General features: G+C 42.7%; 1 protein-coding gene across 2 annotated transcripts in view; it reads right to left on the bottom strand.

The window, feature by feature from the left end:
• The window catches only part of ZCCHC24 (zinc finger CCHC-type containing 24), a 114,504-nt gene that overhangs the window by 12,470 nt on the left and 74,183 nt on the right, over positions 1-27,851 (bottom strand). For both annotated transcript variants that reach the window (XM_055720392.1, XM_005433575.3), the window contains exon 3: positions 2,717-2,881. In XM_055720392.1, coding sequence (XP_055576367.1) covers positions 2,717-2,881 — 165 coding nt within the window. The remainder of the gene's footprint in view (positions 1-2,716; positions 2,882-27,851) is intronic.

The following is a 27,851-nucleotide window of genomic DNA, read 5'->3' as shown; positions in this document are numbered from 1 at the left end:
GCACTAGTGACTGGCTGCAAGTTATTTACATCTAGAAGCCTAGCTGAAACGCACTCTTGTCTTGAAGATCTCAAATAGTTTCATTACCTACTGGTGGGGCACAAACACATGGAGAGATAATAGCAAAGCTCTTCCACAGCCTAAGTTATGGTGTCCTTAGGGAATGGTGTGGAAACACAGTGATGGTGGTCAGCTCTGGACACCTGCACTGCACATGCTGCGACTATTCCCCAGAAAACACTACGTAACTGGCTCCAAGGCAAGCCCAGCTTACGCAAGCACTGTAGACTGCAACCCTTCCACAGTATGTCTTTGACTTTAGTGCTGCTATGCAGATTAGACTCCTCTAGCCCTGCCAAAAGCGGCAACTCTGCCCGAGGGACTACTTGTAAACCTTATTTACTACAAAATGTACATATTCCCATGTCTATAATGCCTCTTGTATAGTGTGGATGGGATACCACTAGAGCAATTTCTTGAGATCCTTTGAACAGTAACATAAATGATAGAAAGAATTTAAAAGAACAATGTAAATATTTAGAAACTTGTGTCACAAATCAAGGGTTTTGTAATTTCTCTCATCCTCAAGACTGTATTTCCATGCATGCGACAAATGACTTCATTGCTCAATCTGGATTTTGATGCAATTGTCTATACAAGCTGTCTAAATGAAGGCAAGGAAACGGAGACCTTGGAAGCTTCGAGATTCTCATGTGAGTTAGTGAAAGAAAATTTGTTAGCTTTCCTTCCATATTTATGCTTCCACAAAAAAAAAAGAGGTCCTTTTTCTCACTTGCAATATAGTTTCCCGTCAGTTTTGTCTGTAGTTTCTAAAGATGACCTCTTGTTTTCAGGTTTGGAATCAGAGTGGCATTAGCCCAGAGAAAGGGGAATGGATCACATCTCAGCTGGCCAACAGAAACACAGATATTCACTGGCTCAGCCAGAGAATTGTACAAGTCTGCTGTAAAGTAGAAAAATTTCCATGACAGAAAGAAGGGATGATAATCTCGTAAAGTATGTCAAGTTTAAACCAAAGCTTCTGCCACAAGCGTGGCAGGCTTCAAACACTACATTTTAACCGCAATCCGTGTTGCTTCAAGGTACTAGCAATTCTAAACCAGTATTTTGGCTGCATATTGGGATGCAATGTTGCTGTAAAAACTGAGTGAAATCTTGCCCTTAGGATTAGATGAATATGCATGTGTATACAAGAGGAGGAAATACAGTTGATTTGATATTCCTGCATGGGATAAAGCTTAATAAACTTCTCTGTATCTCCTCTTCCTGCTTGTTGCAATGAATTTCAATATTCCTCAGCCTTTTTGTCATAATAAAGTCACAGTATCCTTCTCTAGGATTTCTTTTTTCTCCTGACACCCTCCCCTCCAAAATCTCATGAAATGCTATGAAGTGTTCCTTATGAACCCATGGAAAGAGTTTTTATAGGAATTTTGCAAGCACTTAGGTAACTAATGAGACACCTAAGGCTCATGATGGAATTTCCTTTGCACCTATTGCATCCAAATGATCTGTCTACGGTTTGAGCGGTCTCTGAGTGGGCAGCAGGTAACCTGACCCACGCACAGCTCTATTTATTACTGAGATTCAGTTAGGATAAATTACACCTGAGGCAAATCACACCTCCCAAACTCTTTAAAAATAATTCTCACCTTTTCCATCCACAAAGATTTTCTGCAATATTATGAAATTGCTCCCAAATTTTTCTATGATGGACAAATTTATTTCTCGTGGGGTTGTCAAAAGTGACTTTCTGCATGAAAATTCAGCTTTGACAGCCAGTCTGTAGCCTGGTTTCTCAGGGAAACAAGGGGTATAAGCTTGTGCAGTTGGTCTGTCTGTCTCCCAGTAAACACCACTGACCTGGTTGACTGCTTGTGACCGGTTCTGATGGGACACAAGCAGGAGCTGACAGTAGTTTTTACCATCGTAAGCTGGAAACACAGGAAGTTACCTCAAGGGATAGATGCGACTGCAATCTGCAGGGCGCAGGAAAGGCTGTGTGTACCACGTGAGCTGTGGCTGGCAGGGTGGCAGGTGCAGCTTTCCTGGCAGAGCTACTTTCTAGGTTTGACCCTTTCAGCTTAATAAAAGACTTTCTTCGAAGCTCTTTGCTTGGGGCATCACTTGGTATTATGGAAACTGAGAAACCTGTCTTTAACCAGGCTGTCTTGTTTTACTGTCATTAACCAAGGAATTCTGTAGGCAGGAGTCATCTTAGTATTGTTCTTTCATCACTAATCTTTACAAATAGACAAGGGCCCTTGACCAAATTCAATCTTATTTCAACAGGTGAAAAAAGTAGTATGCATGGGAAGTAACTCCACTGACACCAGTGGAATGAAACATTAAATTGGGGTAAATATGAAGAGCTTCAGAAGAGCTAGGAGCCCTGCTGCTGCTAAACTTGCTTTACTCCATCTCAGATTATAAGGCCCCACAGCCTGTTTCTATAATAAAGGCAGGTAAAGATTTGGGAGGTATTTTTACTGAAAAATACGGCGCTCAGATTTTCCAGTTCTGATGACAGCAGTTCTGATTTCCAGGACTTACAACAGCATCTCGTCAGGGAAACAATTTTTTGTGGCATGTTGTAGTCCATGTCAAGTCCTCTGTAAGTCTTACCCATGCTTTGCAAAGTCAAGAGCGTTCCTAATTCCAAGCCTGTATGCCAGCAGGTCTGCACTTCTCCTACCTGTTTGTGAGGATAAACATTAATGTGGCACTTGATACATTCTTGTCCCATGTTAGCCCAGGAGTTTCCACTCATCCATTTTCTCTTGCATTTGGGGCACTTATATTCACCAAAGCAGCGTTTCTTGCCCTGGTATGGTGTCAGGCCTTCTCCTTTTGGACGAGCCTACAAAACAAAGGGAGGTAGCAATGAATGACCAAAAAGGGGTGTGGGAGAGGTAGTAGGAAAGTAAGGGTGGGGTTTTTTTTATTAGGGAACTTTAGGCAAAAGGTACCAGCAGCAGACATGAAGGTCATATTCCCTTAATGAAGAGTTCGTATGTTGAAGCCAGAGTTTAACAGTACTGAGAGTTACTTCTGTAAGAAATACTCAAAAGTTCAAGATGACTTGTAACACTCGTGACACTGAACATATATTCTTAAGGATCCCACATGAAGTCTAGAAAAGTAAAATGACTCATCATGCTGGGAAATGGTTTGTTTATGTTTCGGGGGCTTGTATGATTTCTCAGCGTGTAGGTCCAAATTGCTTTCTATGTGAAAACACAGGTCAATGGAGGTGGTTGGCAGAAGACCTGAGTTTGGTAGGAGCTCTGAGACTCGAGCTCCCGTGGCTGGTGGACATGGGGGACACTGTGTTACCTCCAGGGTAACCTTGTGGGAGAAAGACGGAAAGGAACATTGAGCACACTACCCCCTGCATACTGGTGGGCAGAAGAGGAGGAGGACACCAAACCTACTCTATCCTCTCTCTTTCTTTTTTCTGTAGCATCAGTGCACAGCATTGTCTATTTTTCGTGCATAGCAATATTGTTCTTTAAAAGATCAGATGCAGTAGCAACCTCTGTTATAAATAGGCAAACATCTATAATAATTTGCTTCATGACACTCAGTCTGACAAGCCACTGTAAATATTCTGGCTCAAAGCAAAAATGAAGCTGACATTAGGATGCATATATTTACAGAACTATTGCACAAAAGAAAAAAAACCCCAAACAGTCCATTGGTATAATGAGAAACATTCGGACTTCCATGACTAAATGAGTGTTGGCAGCCACCCAGAGTGTAATCCTCTGATCCATGGTGTCCCTTGATAAGGATGGGAGACTGTAACTGTATATTGGTCAGGAAAAGGTCAATTTACGGAGACATCCTTATTCTGGACACTTAATTTGGCTGTGTCTCTGAGGACTTTGTAGCACAACTCAGGTCAGTATAAGAAGGAGCCACATACTCTCTTCATTTATAAATTCTCATGGAATTGAACAGCAACCCTGTGTACAGAAAGCTCCTACAATCAAGAGACATTCCCCCTCCTCCTGAGGTGTCACAGATTGCTTTATTTGTAGCTTCAGTTGGGGCTACATTATTGAACAGCAGACAAGTTATTTCTGATTGTCAGTTTCAGTTGCACTCTACTTAAACTCCTCCTGCAGTCAGACCTAGAAATGCAGCTTCATTGCCCCTGCTAAGAGGCAGTCCTTTCAGAAAATGTGCAGGTCACAGAGTGTATTATTTCCAAAAGTAATAGCGCTGACTATGGAGACAGAGTGCTTCTGAGAAGTCTTGTAAATGTTTACAAACAGTATTTACACATAACACTCCCACTGCAATATGTTATGGCAGCCATAAAGAACTTTTAAGCATCGGACTCCCACAGCCATATGTTGCACTAGCCACAATTCACAGATTGGGAGCTTTCAGAGATGGGCATGTTGAGCGGGCTGGTAACTGCAGGTTTCTCCACATCAGGGAGCTGACTTCAGAGAAGATGCCAATGCCCTGCAATGCTCTGCCCTCACAAACGCACAGGAGGGAACTGAAGATGCTAATTGGTTAAGTCCTCTGTGTGTACAGCTGGGCATCAGGAACGGAGGCCTTCCAAATTAGAACCTACTTTTAAAATCTTTCTTCTCCAATTTGCTCAGTAAATCGGAAGCAGAACTGGGAAAAGAACATAGGAGCCCTGACTCCGGCGGTAATTTCCTCTTATAATTGCTAGACTAAACTTCTGATTTATTTTTAACTTTTCGGCTGTCACAGCTCCCTCCTGTCAGTGATTTTAATTAGTTTGCTGGCAAAACTACAACGTTCTCTGTAGGTGTTTCGTTATTCTGCTTTATGGATGTTTATACTTTGCCCTGACAGATATTATTTTCCTTCCCATATCTTCAGTTTCCCAAACTGTGCCCCACAGGGAATTTGGATTCTCAAACAAACGAGCTCATTTTGTCTAGTAAGAAACATCATTAGGAAGCACTGACAGCAGCAAAGGCAACTCTCCAGCTCCCTCCACCCTTCAGGTCCAAACAAAACAGAAATTTGACAGTATTTGGTAGAAGGCAAAACCTGAGTGAGATACACTAATGGCTTGAGAGGTCTGAGGCTGGGTGTTTTCCCTTTTTTTTTTTTTTTTTTTTTTTTTTTTTAAGTCTCTGTGGCTTCAGCAGCAGCGCAGTTGAATTGCGTAAACATTTCCAAGAAACAGCCTGCTCCTTGGCGCAGAAGCAGCCAGCCCTGCTCGGCAGGGTGCTCCAGCACCCGGTCGTTGTGTGACAGAGGTGTCTTAGTACTCATCCAGCTGGAGGGCAAGAACTGTTTTCACCAAAGGTTTTTCTTAACCAAGTGCCAAAAAAGAGCAAGAAGACACATTTTGTCCTTTGGTATTAACCTAAAGTCTCTTATTTTATAAAATGGGGCATTTACCTTGTTTAAACTATTAATCTCCTGCTTCCTCCTCACCCTGGCTTGATTTGAATGGTGTTTAATAATAAACCTTGGTTGGTGTTTAGGTCACTAAGCATTATCTTTTCTTACTCTTTCTGCAGATAAGGGTTTCTTTATCCTCTGAGTTAACCAGGCAAAGATATGCCCCTATTCACAATGGCAAAACGTTTTGTTGTTACCGTGTTGTCCCATTGCCTTCAGGCTCAGGCAGTCTTTGGTGCGGTTTCTACCCTTGGCTGCAAAAGCTTGGTGGGACCTCTGTTTTACCGCACTTTAAATAACATTCAAACTAGGTTACAAACTGTAATGTGTCAAGGTCTTTAAGTTTTCAGCATTCTTTTAGTCTGGGGGGTTGACAATTTTATGGTTTACATGCTGATTTGAGAGGCAGACTCTATCAAACCAAAGCTCCCAGCATTTCTCCTGCTATGTGACTGTATGGCTCTCCGACAGCTGTACGTATCTTCACTCCGACATTTCAAGGGTTATTTAATGCAGCCAGGACAGGCAGGCCTTTGGGGATGATTAAAACCAAACAGATTTTTCTAGAAGGACCAGAATCTAGCCATTCTTTGACATGTCTCTCAGTGTCCAGGTGGCTGACACAACAGGTTCTTTGTGCTGCTTTGACTTTGGAAATCGGGAGGCAATGTGCAGAAGGGAGAGCCGTCCTTCCCTGAGGCACCCCTGGGCTGGCGGCTGTGGCGGCCCAGAGCCCCTTCCCTCCTCGTGGTCCTCAGGCACAAGCTGAAGCCAGCCTTGGGCTGGTGGTGGTAATTAGAGGACCTAAGGGACTCCCTCTCGCCTTGGATTCAGGAAGCAGCACGGATTCTGCAAAAGCCCTGGCTGGGTACTCTGTCCACTAGCAGTTAGTCAAATGAAAGGACCTTGCTGATACACCTTGGTCTTCCAGACAGACGCTAAGACAAATGAAACCATCTTTGCAGATTTACCCAGCCAGTGCACGTGTTTACCTTAGCTAGATCCAACATACGTATGAAGCCAGTACTTTTGTGTGGCACAGCAATGAAAATGACATCGATGTTCCGTCCTTCGCTGACACCCAGCTGCCTCTATTTTTCATCCTTTCCCTTTATTCAGCCAAAACCACAAATTGGCCATAAGATTTTTAAAGTGTTTAAGTTGAGCTTTTCTGCTGGTCACTGGCCAGCCAAGCTCTCTTTCAACCTATGGGATTGTGCATCTCACAGAGGAATCTGCCAAATCACTTGGCAGTGACAGACACAATAAAGGACTCTTTGCTTTCCCTAGACAATTCGCACAAAGTTTCAGTTTGCACAGTCAGCAAAACCAAAACACCTCCACACACACACACACAAATGCCCTGCTTAGAACTAGACTCATTATAAACAACACGAGGCAGAGAGGTCCTTCAAAGTGAAATGCAAAGGAACAATTTATTCAACATACTACTTCTGTCTTCCCCCGAGTTTGTGTTACGCAGCTGAAAGGCACACAGTACGGGGGAAGATAAAGTTCACATGACACTGGTAGGTGGATCCCCTTCCTAGCAGAGCTCTGTAAGGGTGTGCTTATGAGGATGCTTCATCACATAAAGCAGAAAAGTGATAACAGCAAACAACAGCTTGATGCACTGACCGGCTCCCAAGTGGTCAGTGGGAGTGTGAGGGCTGGATTCTATTTTGAAATGTGAGCCCTCCGACACTCCCTGTTGTAAGCACAACTAGAAGATGGCATTAAAAAACCCCCTAGCACTCTTATTTTGCGCTACTGTACATGCGTAGTTTTGAAACATTAATGATGATGATAGTGTACCCAAATGTTCAATTAGAAAATAAAAAGAATGTATTAGGGCTGGTTTGGCGTACTGGGTGTCCTGGCATTCTAGTCCTGACTCTGCACCAAGTTATAGAGTGTTGGGAAATTTGCTGAAGTCCTCTGACCCTTCTCAGCGCTGTGTAGAGAACAAGGACACACTCATGTGCCTATGCCAAAATGGCACATAAAAGGGAATCCTTACATCAGTCAAGTTTTTTCTTTGTCCTTCCTGACTTTTGCATTCATTTAAATCTGAGTATCAACAGAATAGACAGAGAGGTTACATGTTTAGGAAATTAATTCTAACACAGCTGATCTATTTTTCCTTGCTGTTTGTAGTCCGTGTTGTTGGTGTATGATATTGCTGATGTGTGACGCTGGAGCCTTCTGAGGTATTTAAATGAACTGTCGCTACATCTTTAATTAATACATGCAATATAGGAAGAGCATCTGGGGGATACAGAAACCAAATTGATGCTTTGTTTCAGCCTTCTTGTCTCTAGTATGATTTGTGTATTAGTGATATGATGAGAAGTCTTGCTACGGGGTTAGTTAAAGGAAAACTGTCAGAAAGCAGACTTTTCATTACAGCGTTACTATTTAAACAAAAGCTTCTATTTGATTTACTGAACAACAGATATTATGGGATTTTTAGATGTATTGGATAGTCCAGACTAAGGACTTACTACAAATAAAACTATAACTGAGCAGGGCTGAAAAATAAAGGAAACGTGAAAACTTGTTTGTGTAGCTTAACAGAGGAGGCCAGTATGTGTTTTACTCAGCTGGGATTTTCTTAGGTGCCTTGTCCATCACAAGGCTTAGGGCTACTTCAGCCTCTGACTGTGGGGATTCTGCTGTACGGCTTTTATTGTCACTGGAAGCAGCAGGAATTTAAACCACTGCATTCATAGAAACAAGCTTGTTCTTCAAGGCGGTTAAAGCTCATCAGTTGTTACTGTTGATCTGGAATCTCACACTTGTAGTATTTCTGCTCTTAAAACCTAATCGGGGTTAGAGTTGGCTTTGTACCGAGGTCCTAAATAATGAAACTATTACAGTCAGGCATCTGATAAAGTTGGTAGGATTTCTCAGCACCTCTTCTCTAGGGCAGTATTTGTACTGTAGCCTTCCTGCTTGCTGTCAGGGGACTGTTGGGCTGGGGAAAAGGAGGCAACAAATTGCTGGAGCTGAGGACTGACCTCCCAAAGAAATGTAGAATTAGGAGCAGGTAAGACTGTTCAGGCTCTCTGTGCGTCTGCTTGCTGCTCCAGGGCTCACAGCGTACTGTGCTTTTGCTAGTAGTATATTCAGTCACCTTATGTGGAAGATAATTTCGCAGTCGAGTGTATACAGAAGTTTGCTCCCACACGCATTTCTTCTTTCTTTATTTCATCTTCATACGTGTACCTCTGCTGAGCATCACCATAGTCCTCTGCTTTCTTGGCCCTGCAGTCGGTGCCTTCCTAGCAGGGTAGTGTTCAGAATGGAACAAAATTCTCGCAGAGAAAAGCATTAAACAAAACATGTATAGCATGCAATCCAGAATAACGTTAGTCTGTTTTGCTTGAACAAATGCCCTATTTCTGCTGTTAAAAACATTTTCACTCCCCAAGTCTTACTCTTTGGGAAACATTTAAAATTATCTATTATTAAGCTGTGTCAGTGAACTTTTACAGGTAAATTTTGAAATGGCAGAAGACCAATTTGATGTTTGTCATTTTAATATATGAGTATACAGCTTTTGGTTGCTTTGAAAAAATCAATGTTGTCAACATATTGTCTGTTAACTGCAATTTTGATCTCATTTCCACAATGGCAAACCAAGAGAAAGATTTGGCAGAATTTGTTATTAATAACACACACATGGTTTCTGATAATGATTAAAGCAATAGGCATGGTTGTCATGGACATGCTGATCAAAGTCTAGAAATCCAAGAAGCTGGCTTGGCAAACATTCTAACATTTAAATCAAAATCTGGGTCTGCAGATTTTTCAGAATCCCAGCCATGCTTTTTGGAACAAAGGCTTTTCTTCTGCTACAAAATGCCTGATGGAGCTGATCATTACAACCGCCCTTAGGCTTTAACTGCCTTGAAGAACAAGCTTGTTTCTATGAATGCAGTGGTTTAAATTCCTGATACTTCCAGTGACAATAAATATAATACTCATTTCTGTGCTGCATCAGTCTGAAGCATAATATTTGTGGAATTGCCAAATATTAGTTACTATCTGATGTGTCAATTACTAAACACTGAATGCTCAGAGAAGTTGATAGTGTGGGTTTCCTTCTTTGCAAATCCTAGTCATCACTCTGCAGCTAATACGGTGATAGAAAACATGTAAAAGCTCAGTACCATACAGTCTGAGAAAACAACTGCATGAATTAAATTATAGTATGCTGTTTTCATAGGCTTCTGTCTTAATAAAAAAAGACTTGGAGTTATTGACATAAGCAAGTGGTGTAATAGGAAAGTATCTGGGAAGAATGGTAATGTGGTGACAGGGCTGGTGGTGGACTTCCAACCCCTGGATTGAGTATGCAGCCCTAACAGATTTTCCGTCTGGTCTTGGTCAAGCCATGCAATCAGACCGTACCTCAGCTCTTCAGATGCAGTGGGGAGAAGCCCTTCTGCTGTTCCCTACCGCTTCTGCCATTCTTGTGGCACTGTGTAATCACTTTGGGCTACGTATGATGATGTAGCTCGTGTAGCATGCAGGCACCTTGAACTTTGTCTGGGCCAGCTAAGCGCTATTAGAAGATACCGAGCAAGTAACATCCACAAAACTTTCAGTCAATTCTTCTATAGAAGAAAAATGTGGGTGCGTAGTGTTGCACAGAAACATGGTCTCTCTAGACGAAGCTTGTTAGTGGAGTCTTACTAGTAGGTGAAACTCTCCTTGCATTCACATTCCTATTTAACCTCAGACATATTTTATTTGTTTGCTGAATGTTCACATAGGTTTTCCAGGTTTTAGGATTTCAAATGGTGCGCTTACATATTCAGTTACATTGTGTGTTACATACAGGGCAACAACGATCAAGTGTTTAATGTGTTTGGTAGACTTTCAGAGCCACAGAGCTCGACGAACCCTACCCGAATCTTCTACTAAGGAAAGCTGCAAATAATTATCTTGGTTAACTGTACTTCAAGGACTTGTTTTACCTGTGCGTGCTACTCTTTGCTTGTTGAATGACTGTGAAAGAGCTCCCAAACCGACTGTCTATACTTGTGGCCAGTCAGAGCTTTAATACATTTGTTCCTGTAGGACCTTGAAAACAATGGAATTACTTGAGCATATAAATAGCCGCCTAATGAATCTTCTTTTGAAAGTATTGCGTAACTTGGCCTAACCCAGAGCCTACAATTTCAAGAACAGGGAAAGAATAGGTCTCCGGTTCTTATGCATGTGAAGATAACCGTCAAAATATGAACCAAATGTTAACTCGCATAAATGAAGCAATCATCCTGAAAAAAATTCTCTTAGGGAATTGTCTAGTGAAAACTGTTTTCAATGTATTTCTTAATGCAATATGAAGTAAAAAAGGGGGTGGGGCTAGAGAGTGGGGATGGGTAGTGCCTAAATGAACTTGGGTCTTTGCTGTATAATTTAAGTATTGTATGTCATACAGAAAATAGGGATTTACGTAGCAAATTAGGCATGTGGAAGAGTTAAAATTACAGTCGCCTGCTGGGATGCAGTGAGGCACTTCTTTTCAGTGTTACAAGATCATATTCTTCCAAACAGCTTGAGATAAAAGGAAGTGGTTGAAATCTTTCTTTCCCCTTCTCTGATACAAAATTGGCCATGCTGAATTAATTATGAAGAAACTAGGAATGTATTCATTTTAATAGTTTCCTGATGTGTGGACCCTTTTGTCCCTCTTCATCCATTGCTTGAAAACATACAATGGCAATAGCTGCCTCCTCTCTCCCTCCCCCTTCTCCTCTGGTAGCATGCTGTATTAAATATATTGGCATTTTTTTCAGTAGTTGGAATCAGAGTTTTGGAGCAGCGAGGGTCACACCCTTGCTATAATCAGGTACTACCTCTTCCAAGCTGAGGTCAAGACTCATATTTTTGGACCTGTTTAATTGGCCCACCTCAGATGACTTCATGTGAGTTTCAGATTTCTCCCAGGGCTGATGTGGCACAGCTGGGCACTGCTGTAGCCATGAGCTGACAGGTCTGAATATGGTGATCTTCTGTCCTTCAAAATACGGTGGAGTAGCTCTGGCAGCCCCCTTGCCTCCCCATAGGACCCCTCCAGAGGCAAAACAGATAGGAAAGCCAATAGATGTCACTGGAGGTCATTTTATTGCAAATCTAGGTGAGGGGCAGGTGCTTTTGAAGCCCTGTTCAAAATGTGGGATATTGCCTTCTGCTTCATTGCTTTTCTGAGATGTGCTTAGACAAAGTCTCAACCTGAAGAGATTTGGACTGGATTGTGATGCTGAGATGCAGCTGCAGATCTCCAATAGATCCTGTGATAGTATTTCCCTCCTTATTAAGTGTCCAGGTAAAGAAATCACCTGAGAAGACTGGCCAGACTAGACTGGGTGTGCCATTATTTGGGTAAAGCAAATTTTCAAGAGAGGATTTGGATCAGGGAATTCCTCAATTTATGTGGTGTCCGTAGAGCTTGTGTTGCTTTTTGGTTGATGTTTCAGCTGAGAACCTGATACTTTTTTCACATCAAACATGCAGAATAATAGTGTTGGCTTTCTGTTTGAACCGTTCATGAAAGCTGCACAGGAGCTTTAACTGCAGACATGGCAATTAGCAAAACATTTTGTGCTTACTCCTCATGAACTACTGTAGCTTAATCTTATGCTGGGTGCAGCTTGATGTAACTTTGGCATGAATGTACAAAGGGGAGTAGATAGAGAAAGGGCCTGTATGAAGTATAGAGGACTGTAGGTGCTGATGGGAGATAGCTTTCTTTGCTGCTCAAGTGGCTTTGTAAAATCCTGCTGTATGATTATCTATATCTTTTGGTGCCTTTATTCTTTGGTAAATCTGGACCTGTTGTGCCTCTCCTCCACACCATATACCTGCTGGGCTACACTTGCTGAAAGTACTTTGGGAGGGACTTCAGTGCCTCAGTCATCTTACCGAGAAACCTCAACCTGGGAATCTGCTACTTTTGCTCGTTCGTTAGAAACACAGTCTGTTAATGGCCAGGGATGTCAGGAGGAACTGCTGCTTTATGCTAAGGTACTTTTTCTTCTGAGACAGAGCGGTCTGTAGGACTCTGATGACATTAATGAGGCAATTACAATAAATAATGATTTTATTTCAACTAAAAACTTTGACATCGTTCATATATCTGAAAATAGCGTTAATTCCTTTGCCTAGTTTCCAAATGAAACTGCATCATCCTAAAGCATTATCTGCTTTTTCCTCTATCCTAAAAATTTGTAGCCCATAGCAAGGTCAACCTGATACAACAGATATTTTAATATCCTTTAATTAAGAAAGACATTTTTAAGAAACTTCTCAAGTTCCTATGCAGTTTCCTGAATAGTCCCCGTCCTGTGCTCTGACAGTGGGCAAAGGATGGGTGCTTTGCTCTCTGCAGGCTGGGCAAGGGGGTACGCAGGGGAAGGTACTGCACCGGGAAGATGAGAACACATGAGGCAGGCCAGAGGAGAAGGCAGCAAAGCAGAGAATATTTTAATTCAATACAATTGCACAATGAAACATGAAATGCAACTTTAGCAGTGTTAACGTTCAGGAAATGGCTTGTTTTGCTCTGGTTCAACTTTACGCTGCTTGTTGCACCCTCTGGACTGACAGAATCATTTCTTGTTTCCTTCTTATGTGTATGAATCACAACAATAATGGTTTTCTTTTAGCCTGAACTAGAAATGCTTTTGCTCTTGTTAAGGTTTTATCTCTTCAAAACAGCTCTTGGAAAGCAAAGGAAATATTGTTAAGACGATAAGGATGACTTTCAGGGGAAAGGATGTTTCTAGAAGAACTCAGCCTTCTTCCTTCCTTCTGCCGTGAAAGGGACAGGATCTCTTTCAACTACCCACTAAATCCTTGAGGATATTCAAGACCTGGTTTGTGGCATATCCTGCGCCCTGCATAAGAATAGGTATAACTACAGTAAGAAAAATCCAACAGGAGGGTGCCTGTAACGAGGAGAATGTGGTCTTGCGGTTAAGGCGCTGCGCTGGCCCCTCGCAAGCCTGGCCTTCATTTCTGGCTCAACTACAGCCTCATTCTGTGGGTTTGTGCACAAGTGACTTGATCTCTCTGTGCTCCGATTTTTCATCTGGAGTACGGGCAGTACTAGAGTACCTCCTGTTCTGGGAGTGTAATTAATGTTTGTTACTACAAAAGTGAGCAGTACGCATGAATCTTGAGTAACACAATTCTCAGATAAGGGTTTTGAACAAGGGCTGCCACAGGTCTGTCACTGGTGAACCTGACCTCACCTTTTGAGGCCATTTTTTTAAAGGCTCTGCTTAACAGATGTTGTCTCTTTCATACGTTATGTTTTCCCTACAACCCAGTTGGTTAAAGTAGTCAGAAATGTCGTTTTCCATTAACTACTTGTGACGTCTCCACTGATCCATCATTTAAAAAAGTAAACAAAAACCACATGGCAGAAGGCAAGCACATATACAGTTATAAGGATTTCTAGCTAGGAAATGCTTTACGCAATAGATAAAGCATGGCCCCCCTTTAGAAATCTTCCTGCTGTAACAAAAACAACGCAAGGCCTGCCCGCACCCCTGTGACCTCCCCACCCCACAGCAGCATAGTGGCGGAGGCTCCCAGGATGCTAGCACACAGAGCAAGCTGTGGCCTGTCCTCCTCCAAGATGAAATACCACAGCAAGACTGTCATTGCTTCTAGCTGGAATGGGCCCTTTGCTTGAACTATTAAGAAACAGGGAAAGGAAATAAAGACCAGATGAGCAACCACCCTCCCTTTCTCCACCTCAGCCTCCTTCTCTCCACCTTCCCCCCCACCACGCTGTCTCCAAGATGACATACAAAAACACTGATTGAGTCAGGCAGCCTGCTTTAAATTACAGCATTCTTTTTGAGCCTGGAAAAAGACATGCTATGCATAGCCCAGAAATGAAACATGACTTCAGCTGCTGATATCTAAACTGCATAAATGTTTATTATGTTTAATAATGTGAAAGGGACTAAGGGACTTTTTGGTTTTTTCTGGTCCCAGTGTTCTTTCCTCTAGAAATACTCTGCCAGGTCACACGTGAGCATAATGCGTAGAAGAAAGTTTTAGAAACCCTCCTCCTCTGCCCTGAGCAGCCATGGGTAAGCCCATCTACCTCAAGAGCCCTCAAATCCCAGCTACCTGACTTAGTTCATGTGCTTGACATCACTTCAGAGCTCGTTGCTCGCTTTCTTGCTTTGAACCCCTGTGCATGTGCAGACGCCTGGGAGGAACTCCTTGCTAATTTTCTTCCACTGTACGCTCAGTCCCTTTATTACAAAAGACTAGGTTTTTAACATCTTAATTGGAGTGCATCAGAAAAAGTCTCGCTGTTTTAAACATAACCATTGGCTTGCCGTGAAAACTTACAGGCATATACACCAATACTTTAGACAACCCAAGGACAACCACCCTTCGGTGTGAAGTTTGTGATAATACAGTATGAATCTGAATCTCTAATCTCTTCCATCATTCCTTCTCAGTCCATCCTGTTCCTGCAGTTGTATTTGCATTTTCTACCATGCTCCTCCACTGGTTTTTTTTTTTTTCACTCTGTGCAAAGCTAGCTTGAATCATCTAAAGAATCACTTGTGTCATGCTACCAAAACAGCAACAGCAGCTGCCAAACTTTGTTAACCATTCTGTGACATTCATGGTTGATGTTTGTAGTGTTACAAGAACTTTAGGCATTTTACTGAAACTCTTATGAGAAGGAACTGAGGCAAACTGATTCCCTCTGTATTATTTTTCCTGATCAAATGCAGAAATATGCAGTGCCCTGAAGGTGAGGAAGGACTGACTGCAATCAGTATGGGCAGAGTGAGAATGCTAATAGGTATCTGAAGGGTGAGAACACAACACAGTCAAAGCATTGGGTGAGGAGGGATTTCTCACAGCAGCAGAATTCTGGCTAGAATGAAAGGAGTGAGTAGAGGATGACTGATGCAGAGAAAAGATACAGAATAAAATTTATAGGCTTTTCAGCGATTCAGATTCTGCCAAAAAGTTGGTTAGCTGACTCTTTATCTCTTCACTACTAATTATTTTGTTCTAATCTGTCACAAAACAAGCCAGGAAAAGGACTGTTACTTGAAACTTTCTGGGAAACAGAAAGGTCATAGGTTGAATCAGGCCATGGATGTTGTGTGTCTTGGTCTGTAACTCTGGCTTTTGAGAGAATTAAAATCTCTTTATGTGTTGAAATAGGAAACTCATGTCTGATTCATCAGGCTGCTTGGCTGTGCTGTAAGAAATTCAGTCTTTTGGACACCTATGTTTTAGGCTTGCTTAGTACGGCTGTGTAGCATGAACTTTGAGATGAAGATAATCATTGCTAGTAAATTTTTTTTAATGGAATCTGTTTTGACCAGAATATAGTCAGAAAAGTGAAATGAAACGGTAACAGTCTAAACAAGTGAGCTATAGTCTCCATTTCCTTTAGTGCAAGTAGATGACATTTCATTTCCAGCTTTTTCATTAGGTAATTTTGCCTATGCCTTCTTTAAAAAGCAAAACTCTTCAACTATGTGCAACCTTCACAATACGTTTGTACAGTGGCTCCAGACAGCATTTCCTATATTTAAGAATTTTATTGTTAAAGACACTCACATACAGCATTTCCTTATCATGGATACTTAAAAGCTCCCTTCCTGAAGGTCACCGCTTACTTTCCTGCCTGCGTAGAGCGAAGTAGCTGTCACCATAGGAGTCTCACTCTGGACTGCTCTGAGAACGTAACGCAGGCAGTACCCCAGATATGCCTTTAGCAACTGACCCAAAATGGGGGAGTGGCCTGGGGCCAACTGGCAGTTCCTTATTCTTTCACGTATACTGACCCTAAGAAGGATCAGGAGATGGACTGGGAGATGAACAGGCCTTACAGAGTAAATAATTCTTCCTAAAGCAAGAACTTTTTTTTGAGGAAAAAACCGAGCCAACACCACAGCCCTCCACCAAGTGAGGTATATCTTTTACTAGTGAAGAATATGCTGCTCCAGGAAGCACATGTGAAGGACAGCTGCAGTGTTCAGCTACTGTCCATGTTGTAGGAGCATTTTTTTCCTAAGCTCCTAGTTCTATTTTAGAAATTATACCCATCACCCTGTTCAAAATATCTGATTCCACTTTCGTCCGAGCAGACAGTTTCAATACCCACAGGCAAGTAAAGTGAAAAGCTCATTATCAAACAATACAAAGGAAGAATACATGTTCTAATAGAAACCTCATGAGAGCAGAGGATTGACCAAGGGGCTGTAGGGCACAGAAGGCATGACAAGGCTTTGAGCTATGTTCAATACTTTTCATGGGAACATGCTTGTGACTGAGGCCATCTTCAGCTTTTCTGAAGTCTAAGGCAGTCTTCCTGACACAGACAGTGAACAGGCCACTGCAAAATGCCTTTGCTAGATGCCGTCTACTGTTGTTTGCTCAAGGCTAAGAAACTATTCATTTTTGAAAGGGTATTGTGCAAGAAGCATCTGGTATAAAACACTTGCCATAGTGTTTGCTGCAGAGCATGACTGGAGAGGTGGGATGAAGATTTAGGGGAGGCATGCAGTTCTTGATCCCTTTTGCTGTTTCCCTTTGCTGTTTCACCCTGATACTCTTTCCATCCAGCGATGTTAGTCTAAAGGTAGATTCGTGCCTGCTCTGCTTGCAGAGGTGTAGTAGGAGTGAATTTGCCTTGATCTTGGAGGGGAAGAAAAAGCTCCAAACCACTGAGAAACCCTTTGCGGGAGTCCTTGATTTTGTTTTCATATTAAGGTACTCCTCTCTGTTCCATGGGAGTTACTTCGGCAGTGTTACTGATTTCAGAAAAAAATGAAAAAAAATCAATGTGGAATTATAAAATAGGTGGGATACACTTGTTCATCTTCTGACTTGACTGTAAGGTCTGTGAGTGGAAAGGTGTTGTTTTCCCAGATCAAGGAGTACCGTCAGGGCTGTGCTGTTCTGGTAAGCCACGGATTCAGACTCTTGTGTGGGGGTTGGCACAGAAGCAAATGTCTTCTAGCCCCTTGATTTATTTTTTTTCAGGCTTTCCAAGGCCCAGTTAACTTTATCCGCTCTGCGTTTCAGGGGGATGTGCAGTTCTGTGTGTGCCTGGTGAGAGGCTCATTATCCTCCGCAGGCTCAACACAAACCCTCGATTTTTAAAAGGCGACAAAAGAGGCGGCCGGTCCTGCTTTCCGGTCTCCCTGGCCGCGCCAGCGTGGCGAGCTCCTCATCCTCATCCCCAGCCCCGGTGCAGCTGCCTCTTTGTGTGCGCAGGCATAATGAGGAGGGCTCAGGAGGAAGCTGACACAGGTGTGCCATGGGGCCAGGGACTTGGCTGAGGACGCTGCCACGAGTGCGCGCGCACGTCTCCCCACACACAGGTCTTGTGTTCGGTCTTGGCCGTGGCCTTCAAGGACCTCCTTGTCGCGGCACAAACAACGGTGTCGCGCTGCCTCCCTTGTGCACAGCCTCCCGGCCGGTGCTGGGCAGAACAATCCCCTTTCTCAGCCCTAATACCACAGCAGAAATGTCATCCTTATTCTGTAACACTGGCATTTGTCAACTTGGTGGGAACAAAGACAGCATTCACTGAGCGGGAGACAGGCAGAGGGCCTCAGGAAAAGCCCTTTGCGGGGACAGAAAACGTTCCGCTGTCAAACTTCGAACTCCACCGGAGCTGCCGTTTGTCTTCAGGTCTGACCGGCCTGGAGACGGAGGGCTGCCTCGCATTGGCCACGTCTTCGGCTGGGGTTGAAGGGCAGATTCAGGTTTATGTTTTAGGACTTCTGACTAGCAACAAATGGCCTTTTCTTCTGGGGCAGCCCCACCTTTAATAGCTGTAGAGCTCTACTACTCGGCTGGGCTCACTCTGGCTTGGCAAAATTAAACCTCTAAGTAATGGATTTATCTTCACGCTTACTTTATACGCAGATGCAGTTATTCTATTATCAGAGACTTGCACCTCCTGTCCAGCACTTCGCAATACAAAGCCCTTGCCAGCAGCGAGGGACAGTGTGAGCTCTATCAAAGATACCAGCAAGAGGCAGCAAGACGAAGCAGGGGAAGCCTGCTCTTCCTTGGAAATGTCCTAGTAAGCCCTGCAGGATGCTGAGGGTCAGTAGGCATTGCCACTGGAGACGAATATGACAACAACCACCCATGGAAGAGATCAAGCCCTTCTGACAGTTTGCTCAATGAGTCAGCAGACTCCTCATCACAAGCAGCAGTGCCTCCTCTTGCCCTCGCTGTTGAATTAAAGTAGATGGCTCAAGACAACAACCACATAAACAAGAATATTCTGCTCTATTGGAAACGGATCTAGTGGTTTTCAAAATCTTGCATTACCTACTAGCTGAGTACAAGCACTGAGGTCACTCAGAAATCTCTCTTTGGTGCAATGTGTGGAGGTCGCTAACCCTGGGGTACTTGTGTTCTGAAGACTGCTGCAATGGAGATCCAGAAAGGCTTAATAATTTCAGACAATCTTATCTATTTTAAATTGTCCTCTAACAAGGCTGTGTTAAAACATTATTATACCTCATTGCAGAGGTCGCTGTGTTTTAGTGAAAAGTTAAATTTAAATGAATTTTGTGGACCATTAATAACATATCCTGGGCTATTTCCTACTTGCTGCCATTCCAGAGCACTCACCAAATTACACAGAGTGTATCTGCTGGTATGGAAATGCAGCTACCTTTGGGGTGGAGAATAGTACCAGTCTGTGCTTTGCATTTTGCTAACTCTTCACAGTAATAAATCTTTTGTCTAAAAGTACTGGGGTATGCTCGGTATGTATGGTCTTCAGGAAAAGAAACTCTAACAGCTATCAAATTGCAAGGCTGTGTTAATGAAATGGGATCTGATTCAATTTTGAGAAACAAACAGTAATATCATAATAATTACTCTAAATGTAAGATTAATAACAGCAGCAATAAGAAAAGGATATAGAAAAATAAATATTCATTAGGCATTTAACTTCCATGCATAAATAGAACCAAAAGAAGAGCATGCATTACGTATATTTAGCATGAGGTGTACAATTCACTTGGCAAATGTAGGGAATTTTCCTTAGAATGGTGAATGTTACAGTTCAGTTTGATGTAATGTTATTGCTAGATGGATCATCAGTGAAGGTATAGTTAAATAACTCCCTACTACATTTTGAGAGCTGATGAAGTTCAACAGAGAAGACTCTGGGACAGGGGGATAGTGCCTCAGGTGACCCCTTCCTAAAGGCTGGTGTAGCCAAGCCAGCTCGGGAGGAGGAATTGTGTTCTAAGCCATTCCAGTTCCTTCTTGAAGATAAAAGGAAGAAATATGTGTCAAGCGTGTCACTGTTAATCTGTTCTGATGGTTGTGGGGAGTGCTTTGGCTGTACAACAAGATGCTACAGCTGTCAGACTGGCCTGTGGGCAGCACACGCCGTGTTGCCAGGATGTGTTCAGGGAAACATGTGCAAGAAATCCTTTTAGAGGCTGCCCATCACCCACTTCTTTTTGAGGACATGGTTCTGCACATGAAATCAGGATATAAACAGGAAAGCCCTCCTCTTTCATCTTGTTATCTGCATATGCAGTAGAAGGGCAATCCAGAGTGTCTTCACTTTTCTAAAGCATCCACCATTAAGTGCCTTATTCGTAAACCATTACTTGGGACCTGGGTTTAAACAGCATGAACTGATCAGGCAAAGAAGTACTTAAAATCTTTTCCCTTGCCTGTCCTGCATTCCCCACCGGATATAAACCAGTGGAGTAGATATTATCTTTTTCTGCTTAGAAATATATGAAGAATGAGTAAGGAGAACCCTTCAGAGTGCATGGACAGGGAATTTAAGGGCTATAAACATAACCTGTAGCGCAGTCAACAGTGGATTAAAATAGAAACACAACAATGTGTTGTGAAGGAGAGAGATGTAAGAAAAAGGTGTGGAATCACATATTCGCATAGCAAGGAACTAGAGCGTTAATACCAAATAAACTTGCACAAAGATCGGTGTGCCCGTCCGTTAGAAGTGCGTATCTGTGCTCTCTCAGCAGCTTCTCCAACAGTCAGCAATGTTCACTGCTTTCACTGATTTTTTTCCGGTGGGCCTTAGTCTTAAAATACTACTTATTAAAATAGTGCCCATCTCTAGGAGGGGGGTGGGACGGTGGGACAATAACTGTCCACTGTTTTAAAGTGAAAACAGTAGTTGCAATGTCTATGTATGTAGTTTCAATTCTTTGCTTTTTCTCTGCTTCAGTTTGATTTCTGAAACGGCAAAAAAATCACGGTTCTGTATCAAGTGGTATTAGCAATCTTAAATGGATTAGAACTTCTGAAAAGCTTTAAGAACAGCCTCCAGAATTTACTTCATTTGCCATCATTGATACTATAGCCATCAAGTTTTCCTTCCTGTACAAGTTTGAAAATGTTGCAGGGCCATTAAGCACAGTGAATCCTTACTACTGTACGGATTCATGATCTAATAGCTTATTTGGGCAGATGAGTGTGAGCTGGGATGGGATGGAGCTCATTGCTCACTATTGCCCTTTTCCTCAGGCTTTATCCAGGTTATTTAACTCATTGTTCTCTTATATAAAACTTGTAACACTTAAAATATATAAATATTTTCTGTAAGTAGGAGTAGGTAGAGAAATACACAAGAACTTACCGAAACCTTTCAATAAAAAAATTGATCTCTAATGAAGTTGGGATTGTCCCTCAATTAGTTTCTATCAACGACACCCTGCAGTTAGTGCCAGTTGAGTGATCTATTATGACTATATTTGTCAAACCAGAGGTGTTTTTAAAAAAACCCAAACAAACACACAAAAAAAAAAAGGCTTTTGATGCCAGAAGACTGTAACCGCACAAGGACTATCTTTCAGTTCTCTTATGAAACAGATGTTTCATTGCTTCATATAGAGGAAATGGAGATCAGCTGATTACCTCACAGGTTGGCCTGAAAGAGCGAGTGTGTTGCTCCCAGTCAATGACTGCGAGAAGTGTTTTAGAAATGCACAGTTCGACTTGGGAAAGGGGCAGCAGTGAATAAGCAGCTTGCAGTGGTACTTGGCAAGAAGGTTGTGATGACAGTTTATTTTTGAAGGCACCGTGAAACAAAGAAGTGTTCCAAAAAAGGAGATACGCACAACAAATTCCAGGGCAGGAGAACAGCTGCAAAAATCTTTTCTGCCTTTGTTTGATCTCCAACTTTAAACTGCTTTGTTTCATGGTGCCTGCAAACAACTGGAGCACTTCTAATGCCACTGTTCATACCTGCTTTTAGAAAAGCTGGAGCTATTCACAGCCATCTAGTGCATGCATGAATCTGTAATTAACAGCACTTGGTTAACCAAGGGGGAGAGGTATTTAAAAGTACTAGTTCAGATTTTGCAGTGTTGACCTGTGCAGGCTGCACTGCCGCTGTCGGTGGGCAGCACTGCTCTGCAGTGGGGGTGCAGAAGGGCCCCCCAGGGCTGGGTGTCATTCTGCTCAAGAGAGCGTGGGAGACACAAGATGAGGACCGCTGCTGTTTGGTGTCTGTGCACATCTGTCACAGGGTTAACTTGCAGATATCGGTCTGCCTAGGCTGCAGGTCCTGTCATGTCACTGGATAAGCCCCCATCACGCATGAGGGAGCAGGCAGACACCCCAGCTTTGGCGGTGCTGTCCCACAGCCAGAGCAGGTGTGCACAGAGCAAGAGACACACTGCTTGTGATGCAGATGTCTGCAGCTTCTGCTAAGGTGACTGGGGTGGGCCACAGCAACCCTCAAGGGCCGTCATAAAAGCTGGGTGGTCCGTCCCAGCTAACATGTACACAACTTTTTGCATAGCATCCTTCTTTGGAAAACATTCTCTCTGTCCACATTCACTGGAAACCGTTTTGGGACTTTGTTGAAGGATACATTCAACACTGTGTAAGGAGAATTGTGCTGAATATTTAAGGCAACCCTGTTACAGCAAAGTCAGTTTTGTAAACTTGCAGAAGAAATTGCTTCCAACCACAACTTAGGAATAGTCTGTTGGAGCGTGTGGGGCCAATTTAGGATTTGCAGTCTCCTCTCTCTCAAACAATTAGCGCAGCTAAAAGTGGGTTATACTGCAAGCGTTTAACCAAGAGAAAAAAAGTCACGTCTCTTCTGCTAACCAGCATTATGGATTAACGAAGAACAAAAGTAAAACTGCACATGAGGCTCCTGCCTGGCAGTGAGAGCTTTTCAAACTAGTTCAGAACTTCCCCCTAGAAAAGCAGCGATCGAGATTGCCTGGATTTGAGCCTGCCCTGCCTGTGTTGTGCACAGTAACAGCTGCCTGTTCCTGGCTGGGAACAGGACTGGCAGGGGGATGGGGACAATGTGGGGCTTCCAGCAGCTGGGAGTAGGTCATTTGAGTATTTGCACTGGTGAATAGGAAGGACAAAAGGGAAGAGATGGACCTTGCCAGTAAAAGGGCATATAAATAAAGGATGGAGATTTTTTTTTCTGCCCAGGAAATAGAGGCTAATTATTCCCAAACCTGTTTACTACAATAAATAAATAAAAGCCTTAGAGCACAGTTTTGCACTCATTTGAATACAGTAATTATCTTTTGGCCATCCAGATAGAGATTAATATCCCCACAAGCAAAGGATATATTCATTCCCTTAAACGGAGCACACCGTACAGCCCCTTACCCTGAAGGCAAGACAGAGATTGCAGAAGGAATCAGGCCACCCAGGCGTACTGACTTCCTACGGCTGCCTTGAAATTCCCGGGCTAACACTATACTGCCATGGAAGGTATATAATAGGAGGAAAGGGTCTGTGACCATTTTGGCCAGCATGAAGATGAACTTCCCTTTGCAGCACCTGCACTGTTTGCATATTTGCTTTCCATAAGCCAAGGGCTTAGTCATGTAAACATGTTTCCAAAAACAAACAAGCCCAGATGCAAACTGAACTGGAGTTAAAGGGAAGGTTGTTCAGGTAACACTGTCTAACCAAGGCCCTAAATCCCAGTGTATTCTGGTACCTGACTGCAGAAGCAGCAAACAGAATCCTGTTTTCTCCCACAGTATATGATATGTGTTATTCTCCCTTTGTTTCTTTGGTGCTTTCTTGGGAGAAATTGCAATGTGCAGTATTGGATTTTGAAGGGAATATTCTGAAACCCTGTGTTGCAGACCAAATATCACAGAATGGACACTGAATGTACGCTTCCTGTAGATGGTAGGAAATCTGGTCAGTTAAATGGAAATACAAAAGTTTGTGTTGTACATCAGAGGGAGAAACAGAGCTGTCCAAAATGCTGACTAGTGTGAAAGACAGGTATGACTTTGGTGCCCATCTACCCTCGGCAGGAACAGTGTGAGCAATACAATCGGTTCTTTCAGCCTCGCCTACATGGGCTCCCTTCTTAATGATCAGCTGCCTGAAATCAGTTCTCCCAGAAAACAGAAGAGTAAATGAGGTGAAATGACCATCAGATAGCCTACGCTTATTAGTAGTTAACAGAGTTCTCTACTCTCACTTTTTTTTTTCTTTCCTGCTATGACTTTCATGCTCTTCTGCATTCTTTTTTCCTTCTCTTTTCAGGATCAGTGTTCTCAATGTCTAAAAACTTCCACAGTGGAGCGAAAAAAAAATCTAAATGTGTACAATCTCCTCTAAGTCATTTTTCTTTGCAGAAAAGCAGTACTCTGTCATCTACAAATACAGCCACCTTTCTAGTTACACCTCTCCCCCCTCAGCACTGTCCCCCACCCTGACTGCTTGCTCCTTTTAGTCACATTATGATAAACAGACTTCTCTCTGTGGGGCTCAGTGGTTAGTAATAACTCAGCCCCATGTGGCAGAAATATAACTTTACAGTCTATGTGATCTGTCAGAAGTGGTGATGTGTAGGACTGTACTCTAAGTACTTGCAGGAAATGCAGCTTATGGTCCTATTGTAGAAACAGACGCACAAACTGTACCAATTAATGAAAAAAGTCACAGAAATCTAACTGTATACAACTTGCAAATTATTTTTAAGCACAAAACTGCAGCAGTAAACTGTTTTCAATTAATGATTTACCAGTTCTATTTAAAATTGATCAGGAGATCCCAGCTGAGTGTAGAAACTGTAGTAGCTGGGAAAATATTGCACATTGGCTTTGGGTTCTGAATGTCAAACCAAAAATGAGTGTAGATAATGCTTTCATTTATAATACTAAGAACTTGCTGGGAACCTGAAAATTTGCCTTTTTACCTCTCATAACACCAGAATTGCAACCACTTTCCCAGAATTGACTGGGGAAAAAAAATGCTCCTGACTGATCGAAAGGGGTTCTCTCAAACAGGGAGCAATCACAGACAAACTTTAACTCACATTACACATATTACTAATGCAAGTAAAGAGCCTGCAGGAGCTGAAGTGTTCTGCACACTGTGCCGAGTCAAAACCAGCAAGAAGATATGCATTCTTTTAGATGCATAGAAAGATGGATAAAAAGACCCTAGACAGTTTGTTATCCCAGGATAATCAGTGTTAAGACAAAAGCACTTCCACACAGTATGTTATGTCATAACATCATGTGGCAATTTCTCTCACCTTTCTTTCGTGCAGTGGAAATCTTGTTAGAGACAGGACTTTTAATTTTTAAACACTATTGTAAACATATGTATTTCAATACGTATTTACTTGAAGACAAGCTCAGAACGCGCACACCTTGTACTCAGGGAGGCTTGTGGTAATCCTTAATGCATGACTGCCCTTGTTCCTGAAGTCAAAAGTACCCCCTTAGAAAGTTGCTGCCCTCTGGGACAAGTGCTAGTGAAATTGCTGGTGATCCTACTAGGTAGGTGCCCTTAGGTAATATGGCCCAGTTCATGAAACAACTCGAAGGTCAGGATTTTATGGACCACGTAATTAAAGATGTTGAGAATATCCCATGAACTCAGTGGAAGTGGCCGTAGGATCTCAGCATGTGATCCAGCCTGTACTTCTGTTTTGTGGAAAGCTGTAGAAGACAAGCTGACTCTTGAACTGCTAGGGACACATATTGCACTATTTTTGAGTACCCTTAACTTCCTAGGAGGTGTAGGCTTCATATGTGGGTACACAGTATTGCACTCGAGCAGAGAGGTGAGGAAGACGGCGAGTAAAGCAGGCTAGATCATTTCCTGCAAAGAGAGGCTAAACTGTTTGGAGAGGGGAAGAAAAGCGTTGCTTGACAATTACGACAAATTAGTCTTGGGGAGTAATACTAGAACAGCTCTAAAAGAGTGACTACATTTGATGGATCTTGAGGTTGCACTGGTCCTAAAACTACATTTCCAAAAGCTCTGTCCCCTGGCTGCCAGTGTCAGCTCTTGTTCTTGATCAGCTTCAAGCAGCTGTTTTTCATCCATGAATTCACCCCACTGCACATGGGTTCACTATGTAGAAATGATATAGTTGCAGGCAGTGAAAACGAGCTAGTGCGATGTGTGTCACATATGTACGTATTGCTAGCATTTAAATGCAACCATCCTACCTAGTAAATGCAACCACGCAGGTACTGTAAGAGACCAGAGGGAAAACTGATTCTTGTGGAATGCCACAAAACTGAGCTAAAGAAGGGGAACGACTATTGGAAGCGCTGTTCCTGTTGAAAATGACTGAAGCCATCTTAACACATCACTCTGGTTGTCTGCCACCTCTTCTCGGTGCAACAGCTGTATCTCATGGCCAGTAGTGTCAAATGCTAAAGAGGTGCAGGATGAAGAGAATGGATGAGTTCTCTCTCCGTTGCCAGAATGAGGTCATCCATCAGTGCCATTAGAATGGTTTCATTTGTGTCCTGGCTTCCATCCAAGCGGTGCTGGGGCTGCTTCAGTTAGCTAAGGCAGACTCCCTGAACTCCTGTAAGACATACATTTCTTGCCACAGGCTGAGCAGTCCTTCAAAGAACCGTATTCTTATCTATACGTTTGTGAATATCTGTCAGCCAGACAACAAGCTGTCCAAGATGTTCACATAGGGAAGTAGTACACTGAATTGAATTTATGCCATACAATTAATGAACCCTTTCATAAATATTAAAAGATTAAGTATGCACTGTGCTGTTCAAGTTGCTACTGCACTGTCTTAACCCTCCCCTTCCCCCTACCTGCTTCCGCCCTTTCGGTATCACACTAATCAATTCTGCAGACATTTGGGATCAAAAACCACTGGCAGAAAAGGGGAAAAAGCTTTCCTAGTATTACTAGTGATTTATAGGTGGGATCTGTTTTGTTTTTTTTTAAAAATATATTTAGACTACTGGCCAAGAAATGGTGTAATGCCTAGGTCCTGCAGTAGGAGTTCCTCCAGCAAGTTCCTTTAATGATTCATCTTTATCTCTCTTAAAAGAAATGTAACTATAAAATGGTATGCGAAATACACGTTGCACTTTGCTGAAAGGAGAGGAACAAGATTCCAGTTCCAGGCATCCATCTCATTAGTCTTAGGTTCAGCAGCGTATCTTTAGCAAACTTGCAGGTAGCATCTTGAAGCATTGCCTGCTTATTCAGCCTACCCAAGTCGTCTCCTGGTTTGTTTGCCTATTAAGTTTAAACTTCTCAACTTCTGTGATTATGGTTGATAAGTACATCTCCCAGTAGCTATGTGTATATTATAATTTTGTTGAATTTTATATGTATTAGTTGAGTTGTGTTTTATTGTGAGGTCATTATAGTGAAAAAGTTCTTATGTATGAATCCAAAGAGCGTGCAAAAAAGAAAAAACACCACTACTCACTGGAATAGAAATAAATTGTCAGGGTCCTAAGTGTCTACAGATCTCTGTAATCTTAATAGGAATTAGGAGGTGTAGTTCAATATAGCGCTGTGGGAACGAATCAGGTGTGCTTAATGCTTAGTGTGGGTGCCAGGGCACGAACAGCTAACCCCTGGAAAGGCCCTCCTGCAGTCGGTGGCAAGGCCAGCCTCGCCACCCCACCTGCGGAGATAGGTTGGGCCAATGCAATGTGACAGCCCTTTGGCACTGGGATACAGATTTGATCAAAATAGCTAGCACTGGGAATCTAGTTGCCCTGAACAAGCCTCCCGACCATACCAGTACCAACTCCCTAACTGTCACAAACCGGTACCACTGTCTTTCCTGAGCAGATAAGCAATCACCTGTGTGAGGTCAGAGCAGATGAAGATGAGTGCCAAAAGGTGTGTAACGCCACATCTCTGGGTACCCTGCCTGCTGCAAGGAACCAGCTGCATGGCATGTCCTTGTTTTGCTTCTGTCTTCTAGGTGCAGCAGTACATACATACCTATCTTTCTCCCAGAAATAAAACTGTGAATGTGGGAGCATGTATGATTATTTATGCATGAAACATCAGCGGTTTTCCTTCAGCATGTGCTAGGAAATGTTCAGCAACTTCACAGGTGACTTAAAGATGAAGCCCTAAATCTCTTGCACAGTTCTGTTCCG

The sequence above is a fragment of the Falco cherrug genome, chromosome 9 (genome assembly GCF_023634085.1).
Source record: "Falco cherrug isolate bFalChe1 chromosome 9, bFalChe1.pri, whole genome shotgun sequence".
Classification (NCBI taxonomy): Eukaryota; Metazoa; Chordata; class Aves; order Falconiformes; family Falconidae; genus Falco; species Falco cherrug.
Note: the sequence above shows the minus strand (reverse complement) of the source record. Positions and strands in the feature narration are given on the sequence as shown.